The sequence below is a fragment of the Lichenostomus cassidix genome, chromosome 3 (genome assembly GCF_008360975.1).
Source record: "Lichenostomus cassidix isolate B80296 chromosome 3, HeHo_3.0, whole genome shotgun sequence".
NCBI classification, from domain to species: Eukaryota; Metazoa; Chordata; class Aves; order Passeriformes; family Meliphagidae; genus Lichenostomus; species Lichenostomus cassidix.
Window position 1 is genome coordinate 52,047,867 of NC_139483.1, and position 14,983 is coordinate 52,062,849.

The 14,983-nt window shown below is 36.2% G+C and overlaps 1 protein-coding gene across 5 annotated transcripts in view; it reads right to left on the bottom strand.

Moving 5' to 3' along the window:
* The window catches only part of ZDHHC14 (zDHHC palmitoyltransferase 14), a 96,104-nt gene that overhangs the window by 11,170 nt on the left and 69,951 nt on the right, over positions 1 to 14,983 (bottom strand). For 4 of the 5 annotated variants that reach the window (XM_085055781.1, XM_085055779.1, XM_085055782.1 and 1 more), the window contains exons 4-7: positions 10,657 to 10,794; positions 7,145 to 7,193; positions 2,483 to 2,585; positions 656 to 765 (exon numbers count right to left, since the gene is read on the bottom strand). In XM_085055781.1, the coding sequence (XP_084911907.1) occupies positions 656 to 765; positions 2,483 to 2,585; positions 7,145 to 7,193; positions 10,657 to 10,794 (400 nt within the window). The remainder of the gene's footprint in view (positions 1 to 655; positions 766 to 2,482; positions 2,586 to 7,144; positions 7,194 to 10,656; positions 10,795 to 14,983) is intronic. The other variant, XM_085055783.1, reaches the window with a different exon arrangement.

The following is a 14,983-nucleotide window of genomic DNA, read 5'->3' on the forward strand; positions in this document are numbered from 1 at the left end:
GGTTTTATTTCTCTAGTCTCAGCTCTGTGCTACATTTTCTTCAAGCTGAAAAAATATCTCCCAATTTAAATACACAAATACTTTAGAATTGAAGAGTGAAAATGTATTCAGCAGAACTTAATGCATTATGTACTCTTTGGAATTGCTTTGGTGTAAAAACACCAAAATCAGTTTCATGTATGTATGTTAACAGTATTAAATTAAAAAAAATACTGTCCATTTAAATAAAACATTTCAGAGTGAAAATACAATAATGAACAATTATCAAGCTAGTTGTAGATTTAAGGCTCCTAAACTCTCCTAAACTCATGTCATGTTTGTTAGATATGTAAGAGTTTCATAAACTTCCAGGTTGCCCTTCATGCAACAGCTAACTACTAGAAATCTTTTTCTCCTATAAGCTATTAACTGCAGTGGCGAAAGTTCAAACAAAAAATAAACAAGCTTATTTTAATTTCAGATGTAATTTCACAGGATTTAATAACTAACTTAGTTTAACGCTTTAACACTGAAGAAAAACTTAATTAAAGCTTATAATGGACATTAATCCAAAACTTTCATTTTGTTGAGTGAACACAAAAAATCAAAAAGAGTAAATTTTTCATCAATAATCGCATGGCTTCATTCATGCTAACAATACTTTTGATACTCTTACCTTGGAGAAAGGGGCCCACAGAGCGCAGCACAGCAATTAGTAAAGATGTTGCCATAACTGTAGGGATTATAGTTTTCTTTACCTCTTTTGTTTGACCATGATCCTTTAATCTGAAGAGATATGAACAATATGAATAACATACAATACAATACAGAAGATGGCTGAGACAAATTAAGGGTTGAAACATGCCACTTGCAGAAGAAACCACAGAAAACCCATAATGACACTGTCCAAACAATTTAAGAGTTCCGGGCTGTTAAGAAAGCTGGACCCTCTAAGTGAGCACATGCTTTACCTCCAAAGATGTAGACAACCCACAATCTCAAGGGATCAATATACTCAAAGAAGGACTTTCAGCATCTAAACATAATGGACCAAGTTCAATTTTACAAATATTATAGCATGTTTTACAGAAGAGGCTCAATCGCAACATACTCCTAAAGCCAGCAATAGAGACTTCTCTTCCATACTCTCGGGTAAGATTTCAAACTGTGCAATATCACACAACATTATCTTCCCTGAAGTTCACAAACGGCTCTAAAATATTGTAAAGCAAATGCAGCCACTGGTATCTTTTACTGCATATTGTATTTTCCCTTAGCTGATTTGCTTTCCTGTTTGTGAGATACTTGAGAATCTGAGTAATATGTCTTGCTGTATTCAATTGGGAATTTATGTTTTAAATTAAATTACTGAACAGTTTACTTGATATTCAGACATATTTCATTGCTACAGTTCCCTGCTATCTATCTTTCAACAATCCAAAAGAGACATTTATTTGAGGGAAGTGGGTGGAAGCACACTAAGTCCATCTAGAGAGACAATCTTGGTAGAAACCAATAACTGAGGAATAAGAGTATCTCATCTGCATCTGTGTTATTAACAAGGTAGATCTCTTCCAAGTCAGTCTACTTGCTCTGATACTTCATGCTGAGGCACAATTCGTTTTGACCCTGCTTGGGAAGTGTATTCCTGGTTGATTGATATTTACTGTAAAATTTATAATTTTAACTGTGACATTAATAACAAAACATGTTTGACAAAACTAAAGATGCTACTTTTATATCTGCCAGATACCTACGAAAAAGGTACAATAAGAAATTACAATAAAAAAGTTTGCACTACTTTGATAGATCACTTACTAAATTTCCAAAAGCCTTCTATACCATTAGCTCCCTAGCTAATTTTATTTTCTCCTTTCATTCATTTTGCATTTCTCCTATTAGTAAGGGAAGGACACTTGAGAACTCCATACACAGTTAAGCATAATTCCACACCAAAACCAAGGAATCCTATAGGCAAAATAGACAACTGCAGAATGAGAAATTTGACCTTTAAATTAATGATATGCTCCTTGCCAGAGGTTTTGGATCTCAGAATGGCAAAAAAGTTTCAGAGGTCAGATAAAATCAAGGATGAAATTTTTGTTTAGAGAATTCAACACACTTTTCAAGTTTGACAGTAAGCAATTTTCAAGTCAAAGAATATCTACCATTCCCAGTGAAAAGGAGATACTGAAAAGTATTTATTAATTTCCTACTATATAAAATATACTTGTCTCCTCTCTCCTGTATTTTCCTATTTCAAGGTAGAGATCCTGTATGTGTAAAACATAATGGAAATACTGTGTATATAACGAGCACATCTTCAAGCTACAACAAATACAGTCAAAAAGACTTCATCTGATCTTTTGAATCAAGCATGACCATATTACTTTCCTTCTTTCCTACTGAGGTATTCACAAAATGATGCAGACAGGTCTGACTTGAGAAAAACCTGCCCATTACTATTTAGAAATACATATGTAGAAATATACTACAAACTTACATCTTCATTTGTTGTTTGATTGGAGCTGATCAAATACGTATGAAAACCTGAGAGGCCAACAATGGACCATACTGAGAAAAAACACACCACAGCTTCCAGCACAGTAACTGAAAGTCAAGGAAATATATGCAAATGAAAAAAAAAATCAGTAACAAGTAATTATAATCACAAAATTCATTGTCCACAAGTCCTTTGAGATCTCTGGGGTACTTCAAAGGGGTCAGCCAAAAATAAACTCAAAAGCAAACCTAGTGTCAGTAGCCTTTATTGTATGGACCACTGAACAGCATCTACACCAGAAAATATTTGAAGTTTTGCAGACTGAAAAAGGTTAAAAACTAGTGATGAGTTCTAACCTTACTTGCTGAAATTCAAATTTTTGTATTTATCTTGTAGAAGTCACCATACTTGTACACAGACAGGTGAACTGATTAATAACAGTAAATAACAGTTCTGATGGGGTGAGGGGAAGATCAAGAGCGGTAACTCAAGGCTAGCTGAATACCAAAAACTGAACAGAGATGTTTCTACAATTATTTACTCCACAATGTGAGTCTTGAGCCAGGACTAAGAGCTCTAGATCTGTGCTCATACATACAACAACTACTGAGTAAACCAGATCTCAGTCTTATGTTATGAATGCTATACTCTTTCGACTGTTACTGAAGTTAAGACGCTGGTAGGCATCCCAACACTAGCACAAAGTTCACTAATCCAAATAAAATCCACTTGCTTTCTCAAGTCCCTCTAATAATTGGATATATTCTACTTCACAGCTGTGGGGGTATCTGAATGGCCCAGCCATAGCAAATAACCTGAAAAAAACCCTGATGTTAAGCTTGTGAGTGTAATAGTTGGGGTAGGGTTGAATATTCAAAATTCAGCAGTGTTTGCCCAAAACCTATGTTAAAGAGGAAGACTATCAACTCCCAACTCACTGTATGGCTATTAAAATACTCCCTGAGGAATCACAAGTAGATTTTTAACACAGGCATCAGCCTGAATTAAGGAAATCATAAAAAATGGCAGAAGACTTCTATTTCCGCACAAGTGGGAGCAGCAGCAGACAAAACTTGGTTTGGTACAGCCACAAGCAACTTTGCTGGCATCTGCCCAGCCAGACACAGCATCAGCCCTGTCAAACACCGTCAGGAGTCTGCATGCAGCCAGCAGACTGTGGCTGTGAGGTGCAGTGTATAGGGCTGTGCACCTGAGTACACGGATGTGAGCTCACGGGAGGCTCTCACCCGCACTTATAGAGAGCAGCACAGGACATGTCCAGCAAGACCACCCTCACTGCCCCGGCAGCAGCAAAGGTGTGCACAGGCACAGATTGGTATACCAGGAATGAGTCAGCACTCAACATTGCACATATACTACAGTTTATATAATTCCTTTAACTCCAAAGGAGTCATCGTCTCAAAAATAAGACAATTAAGTTGCTTCAAAACTTTATATAATCAAGCGTAAAAAGCAACTTGCCAAACTTTCTATAGAAGTCTTCCTTCTACAGCTTTTAAAAATTTATTTACACAAAATAGCCATGAACTCACAATACGTCTGCTTTGAGAATGCTATTTTCTACAACACTTCAACAATTATTTTTTTTTTAGGGAACATGAATCAACAGAAGAAAATACTTTGGTTCCTAGAAAAATAAATAAAATTCATCACAAGGAACCAGATGATGAGAAAAGAATAGGATAAAAATAATCTGTATATTAACCACATCAACCTTTAGTGAAGTCAGTTTCCAAGACAACATCAACTCAAAATTTTCCAGAATAAGGATAGAGCCTTAAAACACAGAAAAAACACCCTTATGACTGAACCTATCAATAGAAGAGAAATATGGCAGCTTCTCACCATTACACAGAGACACAGTCGAGAAAAGGCATAGATGGACACAAATATTTGCAATAAAAAATACTAATATTAGTTGAAAGTGAAAAGTTTTGTACTGCAGGGCTGCTCACCCTTAATGAATCTGGAGGTACCTGAATTGTCTCTGTAATTTTCCCTAGAACCTATTTCAATCAGAGTGGTTTCAAGCCAGAAGAGAGCCATTTGCATTCTGAGCCAATTTGCTCCAAAAGTAGCAGGACGACCAAAGAGCATTGCTGAGCAGCATATTCACTACTCTCTGCCTCTCATCTCCTGCTCAGGCTATGTGAAATCAAACCAACTCAAGACAGGAACTCTGACTCAGCTGACTGTGCAACAGGCACAGCTAAAGCAAGGAAAGGAGGGAGAATGGATTAGAAAGAAAACTGTTGGCAGACAGTTCTGAAATGTGTAAAAGAAAGAAACAGCCCAAGACATCATGCACAATACAAACTGGGCTTTGAGAGACTAGAAATAATAAGGAGAGCTGCAGATGAGCACTGCTGGGTAGAATCAACACACCAGGAGGAAGATTCACCAGGTCAGAAAGGAAAAACTTTAGAGGGAAAAGGGCTCCCTGCAAAGTGAATGTACCACTAACAGGACATTCCTCACCACAATTACACTCAAAAGGGTACTGAAAAGTGAGTTTCTCGTTTCTCCCTCCACACAGTAATTCCTACTGAAAAAAAAAAAGAAACTCCTTTCAGTTCAAGACCTCTTTCAGTTCCCCACAGGAAGGGACATTTTTCAGTTCCCCACACCATGACCCAAAAAGAACTCGATAACAGCAGTGGTAGTTTATGTTAAGAAGAATCCACTAATTTAATCCGAGTCCATTACCTAAAAAACAAACACAAAAAAGCAATATATTCTCAACAAAGTATAAGCTTCCAGCATATTATGGTATAGTATCTTACTAGCATCATATGGATGTTAGTAATCATATACCAAGGTATCATTTTCCCTTGGTATCTCACACATGATTGTTAGCAAGATTGAAAATGGCAGTGTTCTCTGTGCCTGAATTGACTGGCTCCAAAGCAGCATTCCCAATACTATCTGGACAATTTAATTTTTTACTGCTATTAATTGTAACCAAGCTTTTAAATTGCCCAACATATCACTATCAAGCAAGGCATTTTTGCAAGATGTGCTACTGAGCCTTTTAAAGAAGCACATCTCTGAACACAAATTATGAATTATCAGGGCATTGTTCCTGTACAAAAATCCTCAAATGCATAAGCAATTACATTTTGATTTAAGGACAACTGAAACCTATTCTCAGTTTGAAAACAGTTTGAAAGAATTATCTTTTGTAAAAATTGATTGTAATTGTTTTAATTGGAAGCTATTGTTGTGCTATTTAGAACAGTTTGTGCTTTTAAAAATTATTTGTATAAAAAATCTGAACATGGCTTTGTTTAAAAATGTAGTTTACAGCTCAGTGACTCTACCTGATGAATACCAGCACACAAAAAAAAGTATCTGCAGAATTTGGCACTTGGGAAAATTACCTGGAAAGAGGTCTCTATGCACAACTATGAATGACAGCTTTTCTTCCTTCCCTTGTGTGGAAAAGCAAACTGTGTGAGGCACAATGGACAAATGGGAAATAATTCTTCTTATAGTGGCTTTGTGAGAGGTAGAAACTGTTTATTCAGGCAGGAACCATTCAGAGCATATACATAAGGAATGGGAAGCTTACAGTCAGTACAGAAACTAACCAGTAGTTTTGACAGCTTCCCTTTTTTTCATTATGTTAGCTGCTTTCCGACTCCATTATCATGGAATAGAAAATATACAGAATGCTGCCATGAAGTGATAAAAAGTGCATGGACCATTTACAGGAAAGAAACAAAGAATGGTTTGGGTTGGACAGGACCTTAAAGGTAATACAGTTCCAACCCCTCTACCATGGGCAGGGACACCTTCCACTAGACCAGGTTGCTCAAAGCACCATCCAGCTTGGCCAAGAACACTTCCAGAGATGGGGCATCGACCAAATCTCTGGGTAACCTGTTCATATGTCTCACCACCCTCACTGTAGAAACTTTGCAATGGCCAATCTATACCTGTTCTCTTTCAGCTTAAAACCATGGCTCCTTGCTCTGTCACTACAGGCCCTGTTAAGAAGTCTCTCTGCTTTTCTTACAAATCCTCTTTATATATTCACAGACCACAAACAGATCTCCCCAGAGTCTTGTCTTCTCCACACTGAACAATAACAGTAGTCCCTGTGTATGCAACTTACACGCTGCTACGTAACTTAACACAAGCAGGTATTTGAAAATGACTTCTCTAAAAACATAAGAGTACTTTAAGGAATTACATGCTTCAAAAACAGCATGTGGTTGCTGTTGCTCCAAAACCTACTTTCTCTATCCTGAAAAGAATCAGCCATTTGGATCCTTTTGGTTGTAAAAGCAGCACAATTCTTGAATACTTCTGTTTTAGTGAAGCAACAGCATGGGTATAGTGCAAAATGCATTTCTGGATTCCACCATAAAATATGAAGCATATTTCATGGGCATGGAAACAACAGATCTTTGTCAAGAGTACTGCTCTGCAAAACTGGAAGAATAAAAACCATTCCAGGCTGTAGTCTCTTTCCTACTTCCAACATGTGGCAAGAAATCCTATTCTGCAGGAAGTGATGAAATCATTAATTGATAAAGGTTAAAAGCACACATTCAACAACAGCAAGGAAACAAGCAAAACCACATTGCAGATGTTATTTTGCAACAAAATCTACAATACATTTCAGTGAAAGGATATCTTGCAGGACTGTCCTTCAGAGCATTGAGGAACCCTGCTTGTTGAGAACCTGTAGAAATAGAACCCAAAATTACCAGCCAAGCAAGAAACTGGACTACAGGCTGTTTTCACTATAGTTAAAACAATTAATATTTGAAGATAATCAAATATCATAAATTTACTAATATGAATCTGAGAATACATTGCTCAGCAGCAACAACATCAAAAAACCCTTGGGTAAGTTATCAGGTTTAGCATCTGCAGGATATTTTCTCAGTCATATCAAATTGATGCACACATACTTTCCCATGAACAACATTTCTGATTACCCCTGTTTTTTTCAGACCTAATATGGAAACAAAAAATTATAACCTCCTGCTTCAATTTGAAATACTATTTTTCAAACTAACTTTTCGACTTGGAAAATTTATTTTATAAACTCAGATTCTCAAATCTCCATCCTTTGTTTTGGAAGAAAAGCTCTCTTGATTATAATTCTGCTCCTACTGCACCTACACAGATTTGTCTAATAGGTTACTGTTGCCTCTGGGCAAATAAAAGACAATCTACTTGCTGAAAAGAGCTCAAAAGAAGCATGAACCCATCAACTAGAAATGCAGAAGCATGCAGAGTACAGAAGCACTTGGGTTCCATAACCATGAGATATTAATCAAAAAGGGTGATTTGACAATTTGCTGATTGCAACAAGTGAATTTGTTGTAGAAACTGACTTAATGTGACATAGCTACAGGCACACAGTTTGAACTTGACTGTATAACATAAATGATTTAAATGCATCAGGCCGAAGGTTTTCCCCACAGCAAAAATTTTCCACTTAGCTAAACTAATCTGAAGATCTGTATGGAGGGAAGAATCTTGTCTTGATAAAAATAAAGAAATATATGTATTATTCTCTAGACCTATCTGGTCAATTTTAATGTTTATCATTACAAGTGGGAAATTACCTACCTTGTATTTCTGAGCCTTTTCAGACTCTTATAATTGGTTCTTAGTCTCAGTGTACAAGACTAATGGAACTCCTCCTATCTTCTTACTATTTTTAAGATCCTTAATGGCAATGGCAGCAGCTAGGTGTGATTTCTATACCCTACAGCTGGTCACAGTCTTCTAAGCAAAAACATCTGAAAGGGGAAGGCTGCTCACTGCAACAAACTGTTGAAATACTGATGCCTCAGAGATGAGTAACTGTGAAGACAGATACTACTACTGGGAATGTGCTCAGTGTGGTGAGAGAGAAGAAAATCTTGCAAAATACCTTTAGTAACTGATTTACAAATTAGTTTTATTATCTTCAATAACATTATGTGCACATACTCTTAAACCTAGACAGAGGTTTCATTTCCAAGGTATGCCTAAGAAGGACACAGAAAACAAAAATATGTGTCTTATACCTCATCACCATTTAGGCCCACCAAAATTTATAAATGCCAGCTTGCAAGATGTATTATAAAAATATACAAATTTCAAAAATTTGTCTAAATCAAGAGGCATTAAAATAAAATAGTTTTGCCAGGACTTATGGAAATACACATGTATGACTTTGAGATATTGTAGGAAAGTCATAGTTTGAAGTCTAAAAACTGAGACTTTCTTCAGTGACACTAACAAAATGCAGTCTATGCCAGGTGCAAAGGCTCAGATTAAGAACTTTTTTTGGATGCTGTCAAGACTATAGCTGACGAATTTGAAAGCAGGGTTTGAAGCTCTGGTGCAACATTAACAAACTAATCATACTTCATACCTGCTTCCTTTGCTTTTGAGAACTGACCAATCTTTAGAGCTAAAGGATGTATTTCCTTGTCTCATTCCAAGCAGATGAACCTCCATAGTAAGAATACTTTGCAGCTGATAGGCAATTAGGCATTTAACATTTACATAATCTTTAACATCTACACAATGCTTAAGTGCTTCTTAACAACACAGAGGCACAATTAATTACTCTGTTCTTCATCTAAATCATACTTAAGAGTTAGGTATGGACACTCTAAAGTCAAAATCCACTAAGATAAACCTACTCATCATACAGAATATGAAATATTAACAATGTATTGATAACTCATATACCAAAAAGTAAAGAGGAAAGCACTGAAGTCCTTGTGAAATGAAGGTAGGTCAGTGTCAAAAATAGCTTTACATTGTCAGACTGGGAATGTTTTCAACAACTGAACTCTAGCAAAGTAAGACTGGAGAAAAAAACCCAGGTGTCTTTCTTTTTAAATGTAAAAGGCGTGTATGTGTATGCTCATGTATGCCCAGATAAATAACAAGAATTTAAGTATTAATGGCAAGTGTTCTTTTGCCCATAATTTTCCATTTTTAAACAATATGCACATCTTATCTCTGCTTTTTTTAATTGGTATTAGAAATGTTGTATCTGGTAGTGAGAACAAGTTGTTGATTCAAAATTAGGTACCTCAGTTCTAGCCTATGAGCTAGATTTCTGAGCTATAAGAGAGCCTCCCAGTGCTTGCATTATAGTTTTAAGAAGAACAAATAAGAGCAGGAATTCTGCTCTTTAAAATACAACTTTTCCATGCAAGTTGTAAACAATTTAAAAAATTGAGCACAATCTGACATTTCTTTTCCAGTAAAATATTTTCTGAATATTACCATTATCAAGATAGCTTTATAAATGTGCTATATACTGAAATTATTACTTCTGTCTGGTTTCTATTGTAATACAGAATAAAAAGCAATAAACAGATCACATTTCCAAAATGGTTAAAGAAACACTCTTTAAGGCAATATCCTATATAATTAGTGAAAAAAGATAGAACACTCTTCAAATGATAGTGGGTTAAAAAACCCAACATACAAAAGGTCTTTAAAGACAAGTCATGTAACCTGTCACCATAAATGTCACCATTTTCATCATCATACAGGAGTCACCAAAATTAGTTAGGGGTATGGAAAAAAAGGGCAGTATCCAGAAGAGTTTTGACCTCAAACACAATCCAGAATACAAATAAAAATCAGTCTCAAACTCATGAGAGTTCTGATTCACTCCATTATGAATTAGTTATTCTCAGAATGTCTATGCAAATGAAAATAACATATGTAAAAAATAGGGTTGAGAATGGTGTAAAACTAAACAGCAAACTACAAAATGTATAGCTCCAATCTATTTTCTAGTAATTTTTGTCTGTCTGGATGGCAAGTGACCCATGCTTACAGTTAAAAACGCACACAGAAGTTCCTTAGGTAAATGATACTACCTGTATATTTAGACATACAGTATGTGAGATGCTTTTTCAATAAATCATCCATAAAAGGACTAAAAAAATTTTAAAAAAAATTAAGACCACATTAAGGTAAAGCCAGTGCCAGGCCAGTGATTACTATGAGCAGGGCCTATTATAGACCAGAATGGGACTCCCTGGGGATTGTGAAGCTTTGGAGAAAAGGCAAATAAACAAATAAATAAATAAATAAACCCTGAATGATCAAAATATTAACTTAAAAAACTCAAGCAAATGGCTACATACGTAATCTGATTTCACCAGCATACTTACGAAGGATGACGTGGGTGATAACGAATGCAAATATAAAGACTGTCAGAAAGGACAGAGATAAAATAAACATATAAAAAAATCTGTAGTTTCTTTTCCCCACACAGTTGCCTACCCAGGGACAGTGGTGATCAAACCGTTCTGAAATGAGAGGCAGAAGAAAAAAAAATGGAAAACAATTAATAGAATGCTGTTTATTCGAAAAAATGCTCTCTGAACACTATATTAAAACTCATGATTTAACTGGCATTTGCAAAGTAGCCCCAGAGAAGTTCTTATGTAGAAAGGAACAAAAAATAGAAAAGGAAAGAAAGAGAACTTTAATGAAACCTTACAGTTTTTAAAGAAATCAAAGCATGCCTGAGGTGAGTTCCTGTTAAACTAACAGCCTCATTGTGACAAATTCTGCAGTTAGACCAGCAAGCAGGTATTTATCCACTGTCACACGGTGCATTAGCAACTCAGTTGTATTTGATTTTCTCAAAACAAGGGGTTTTTTTTCTTTCAGTGCATCTTCTACTCAAAATTGGAATTTCTGAGGTTCTTTCCTTTACATCTGTCATGATCACACCTCTAACTTACGCGTACTATCATATCCATCCATTATGGAGCGTGAAATATTTACACCTTCCTTAATTGCTTCACTCAAGATATTCTTCATTCTAGACCACCTATTTTTCCACATGGAGTTGACACTGTCATACGAAATAAATCAAAATAGCAAATCGTTCACATCAAACATGTTTCGAATGTTAAAATTTAAATGCATGGTATAAAACTTGGTAGATATAATCTGAATGCTAAGTCACCCTTTGCACTATAGGCTCTATCTCCTTTTTACTGAATGAAACCCTTTCCCTTTATCTCCCTGAGAGAACTTGTTCATGAGATAGGAAAAGGCCAGGGTGGATTAGAAACAAGTGTCTCCAACATGGGGGAATGCCTCAGTGCTGGGAAGCAGCAGAGGGAATGGTTTACTCTGCTTTTCCCCAAGCAGCCTGGATCCACCCTCCAGCTCCCAGTATGCTGGGTAATGGAAACAAAGCTATTGCCAGGAAACAAACTTGCATTTCCTAACTTTACTTGGAGAGATTACACTGACAGAATTTTAAGGTTTTTTTAATCAAATCAAAGATCATAAGATAGATGCATTCATGCTGACTGCTTCTTACACCCTCTGATCCTTGTCCAAACCCTGGTTTGTTTTCTGTGACTTTTATGCCTCCACTGACGTACTAATGAAACTATTTGTAATTCCACAGGAAAGATGAGCTATAAATCTGAAGTCCTTTAAGCCCTGGGTTAAAAAGGCATATCTGACCAAGTAAACCAGTTTATTTTAGCTATGGATTTATGGTAAAGACCTACATTAGAGGTTTTCCTTGAAAGATGTGTTTAGTATTATCTTCATTAAAAAAAAGTCAAAACAACATGCACAACAGATTTCTGAGTTCATCGGACTTTCAGGGTTTTTTTTAAAAATAGTTTTGCATGACAGCTGTTTCGAACACATGCTTCTGCCATAAATCTGTTTCAAATTCCAATGGGGCTATTCAAGGTGAAGTTACTGAACCTTCTTAGGATAAGGCTTCAGAATACTTTGATTGAATGGGTGCTGCCAAGAATACCAAGAGCTAAACACTCTGGGTAGGTGATACTACCTTTTCTCAGTGCACTGTTCAGTTGCATTCCCAAAATAAATTGACATCTCATTTCAAAAGTGCTTGTCTTTAAATCTGTGCTTCTGAATGAGCCCTCATATTCTGATTAACACTCCACATCATTTAAATTCATTACGAAACATATTCACTTACAAAACATAAGCAAACAACAACACAAAGAAATACAGCTACAGAGCCATAAAGAGCATAATCCTAGTGCTAAAAAAATACATGATGTATCTTGGAAGATGAATTCCATATATATGGATTCATTCTCTTCTGTGCTGACACAGTAGGAAACAGATTATATTGGCATAAAGCTCAGTTTCTAGCCATGAAACAACATTTAGGTATATGCAGACATCTATTTGATGGATTCAGATAGATAAATGCAGACAGACAAAATCACACACACACACGCAACCCCTCTACCTATAAACACACATTCCTATATACACACACTCCTTACTGCAGACTGACTTGGTGTTTTTAACCTACTAGTCAGTCCTCTTCAATTTCCATCTTCAAAATTTCCTGGTGAACTGAAACCTCTTCTTTCTCAAAAAATACCTTACTAATCATTGTGAAGCTAAATAACTACCTAAGATATTTTTAAGGGAGAAATGGACCAAAAAAGCCAGATATGAAAAAGACTACCACAGTGTTACACGGGAATCAACTCTAACACAGAAAGACACATGTTAAAAGGTTTACATGAATCTTATGAAAAATAAAATTGGCCTCATATTTCTCAGTCATAAAATAAAAAGGCATGTGACACATGTCACAAAACACTATATTAAAAAGTAAGACATTATTCTACTCAGCAGAACACAAATATGTAAATGCAATTTAAAGATAACAGCCTTACAGCTTGTGAGCTGCTCTGCTTAGTTATTAATGCAGGAGAAAACTGCCAACCCTGAAAAAATTAAAAGACAAACGCTAAGCAGAAACTTCTAATGCTGTTAAGAAATATAAAACCTTATTAAATCTGGAGCTGTTTCTTCTTCCTTAGAAAAAGACATGACTTAATACTTATTAATGAAGAAGTAACACAGTATCTTAAGGTTCACTTCCAGCATTCCAGATGCCTGGCAATTGAACAACCAATAATTTTGTAAAGGATGCTCTGACATCTCAACTTGACTTGGACAATGTCAGCAGCAAAATTAAGATTTAACTGCACTGAGAAATTAAAAACTACTGATGCTGAGAAAAACTGGAATTCCAGCCCTTACGAACTTAAAATGCAGAGCAACCAGAAATGCAACTTCTTGTTATGAAGAACAGAGTGTTTAGAGGTGACAACTGCAGTTCTGAATAGTTAACATACTACTGTATTCAAACAAACATTTGTGACAAGGTTAACATAAAAACATTTGAGGCAAACACAGACAGTTAAAACACTGGTAATACAAACTCTTGTTAATAAAAGTTAATGAGGGAAGAAGAAAGCTGAAACATCCTATGGACAGAAACAGTGATATATCATCCTCCTATGCTCAAGTTTAAGCAAAAGCAGCAAGATATTTCCGTTCTTGATGTTACAGCTCTATCTTGTATCGACCTAATGAAGAACTACTGCTAGACCAGATGCCTAGTTCTACCCTTTCAGCAGTCTTGTTAATAGTCTTTTGCCTGTATGTTGATGGCTCTCCATTCTTAGGCCAAGATGGGTGTTCATTTTACCCTGTGGGGAGCAGGCTGACATCGAGCCAGATGAACTTGAAACTATGGCTTTCTTTTGCCTATCTCCTCAGATCACCTCATCAGTCAAACACCAAAGCTGGCCCAAGTGAAGCACTGAGAACACAATGCCAGAGAAGGGATGAAATAACACTTTCAGAAGCAGCTAAGGGTTAATTCAGCCTAGCTGTAACACCAACCTTACTACAGGTTAACAGTTATCACAACTGCAGGAGAAATACAGTTTTGATTAACTTTTCAGGATCTGAGAACAAAACCTGAAGCAAACAAAAAAAGACTGAAAAAATGTGTGAAGAATTTGTAAGGTAAAGCGTCAATGAAAAAAAGGAGATGTGCAAAAGGAGACTAAAAATACTGCTGTAAAAATCACAGAAAACCAAAGAGGTAAGAAACTTCAAGAAGTGTCAGTAAACATCTAACAGTGACTATTTCATGATTCTTTCCCAAGTGATCAGTACCTGTGAATTTAGATAGTAACTTCTAAGGATAGTCAGCACCCCCATAACTGAATCCAGAGGACGAGGCTACACAAGACAATTGAGCCAATCTAAAAGTTTAGTAGCAGTGAAAGAGATGGTCATATGCTGCCTTTCCTGCCACTTCATCACACTTCCTTCTTTCATTGTGTAAACTGATGATGAGTCAGGCCAGTTGCCTGAACTGGCAGGAAAGAAAAAAAAGGAATTATTTTGCTCACTGATCAGTGGGTAAAACTGACTTACCAACTTCTGTGTGTTACCAAAGGCTGTGTGAACAGGCACAAAGAAGAGAATCGTGGAAATTGGGAGGAAAAAAGAGAATAAGGGAATGACATTCAAATCCCTCTGGAAGCAGCAAGCTGTCAGCATGACTCAGTGGTCTCATTAACACTCACCTAAGTGGGCTGATTAACTCTCACCTAATAATCTATGCTAACTGGATGACAGAAAAACATGTTACCTCATATTTTAGATATTCCT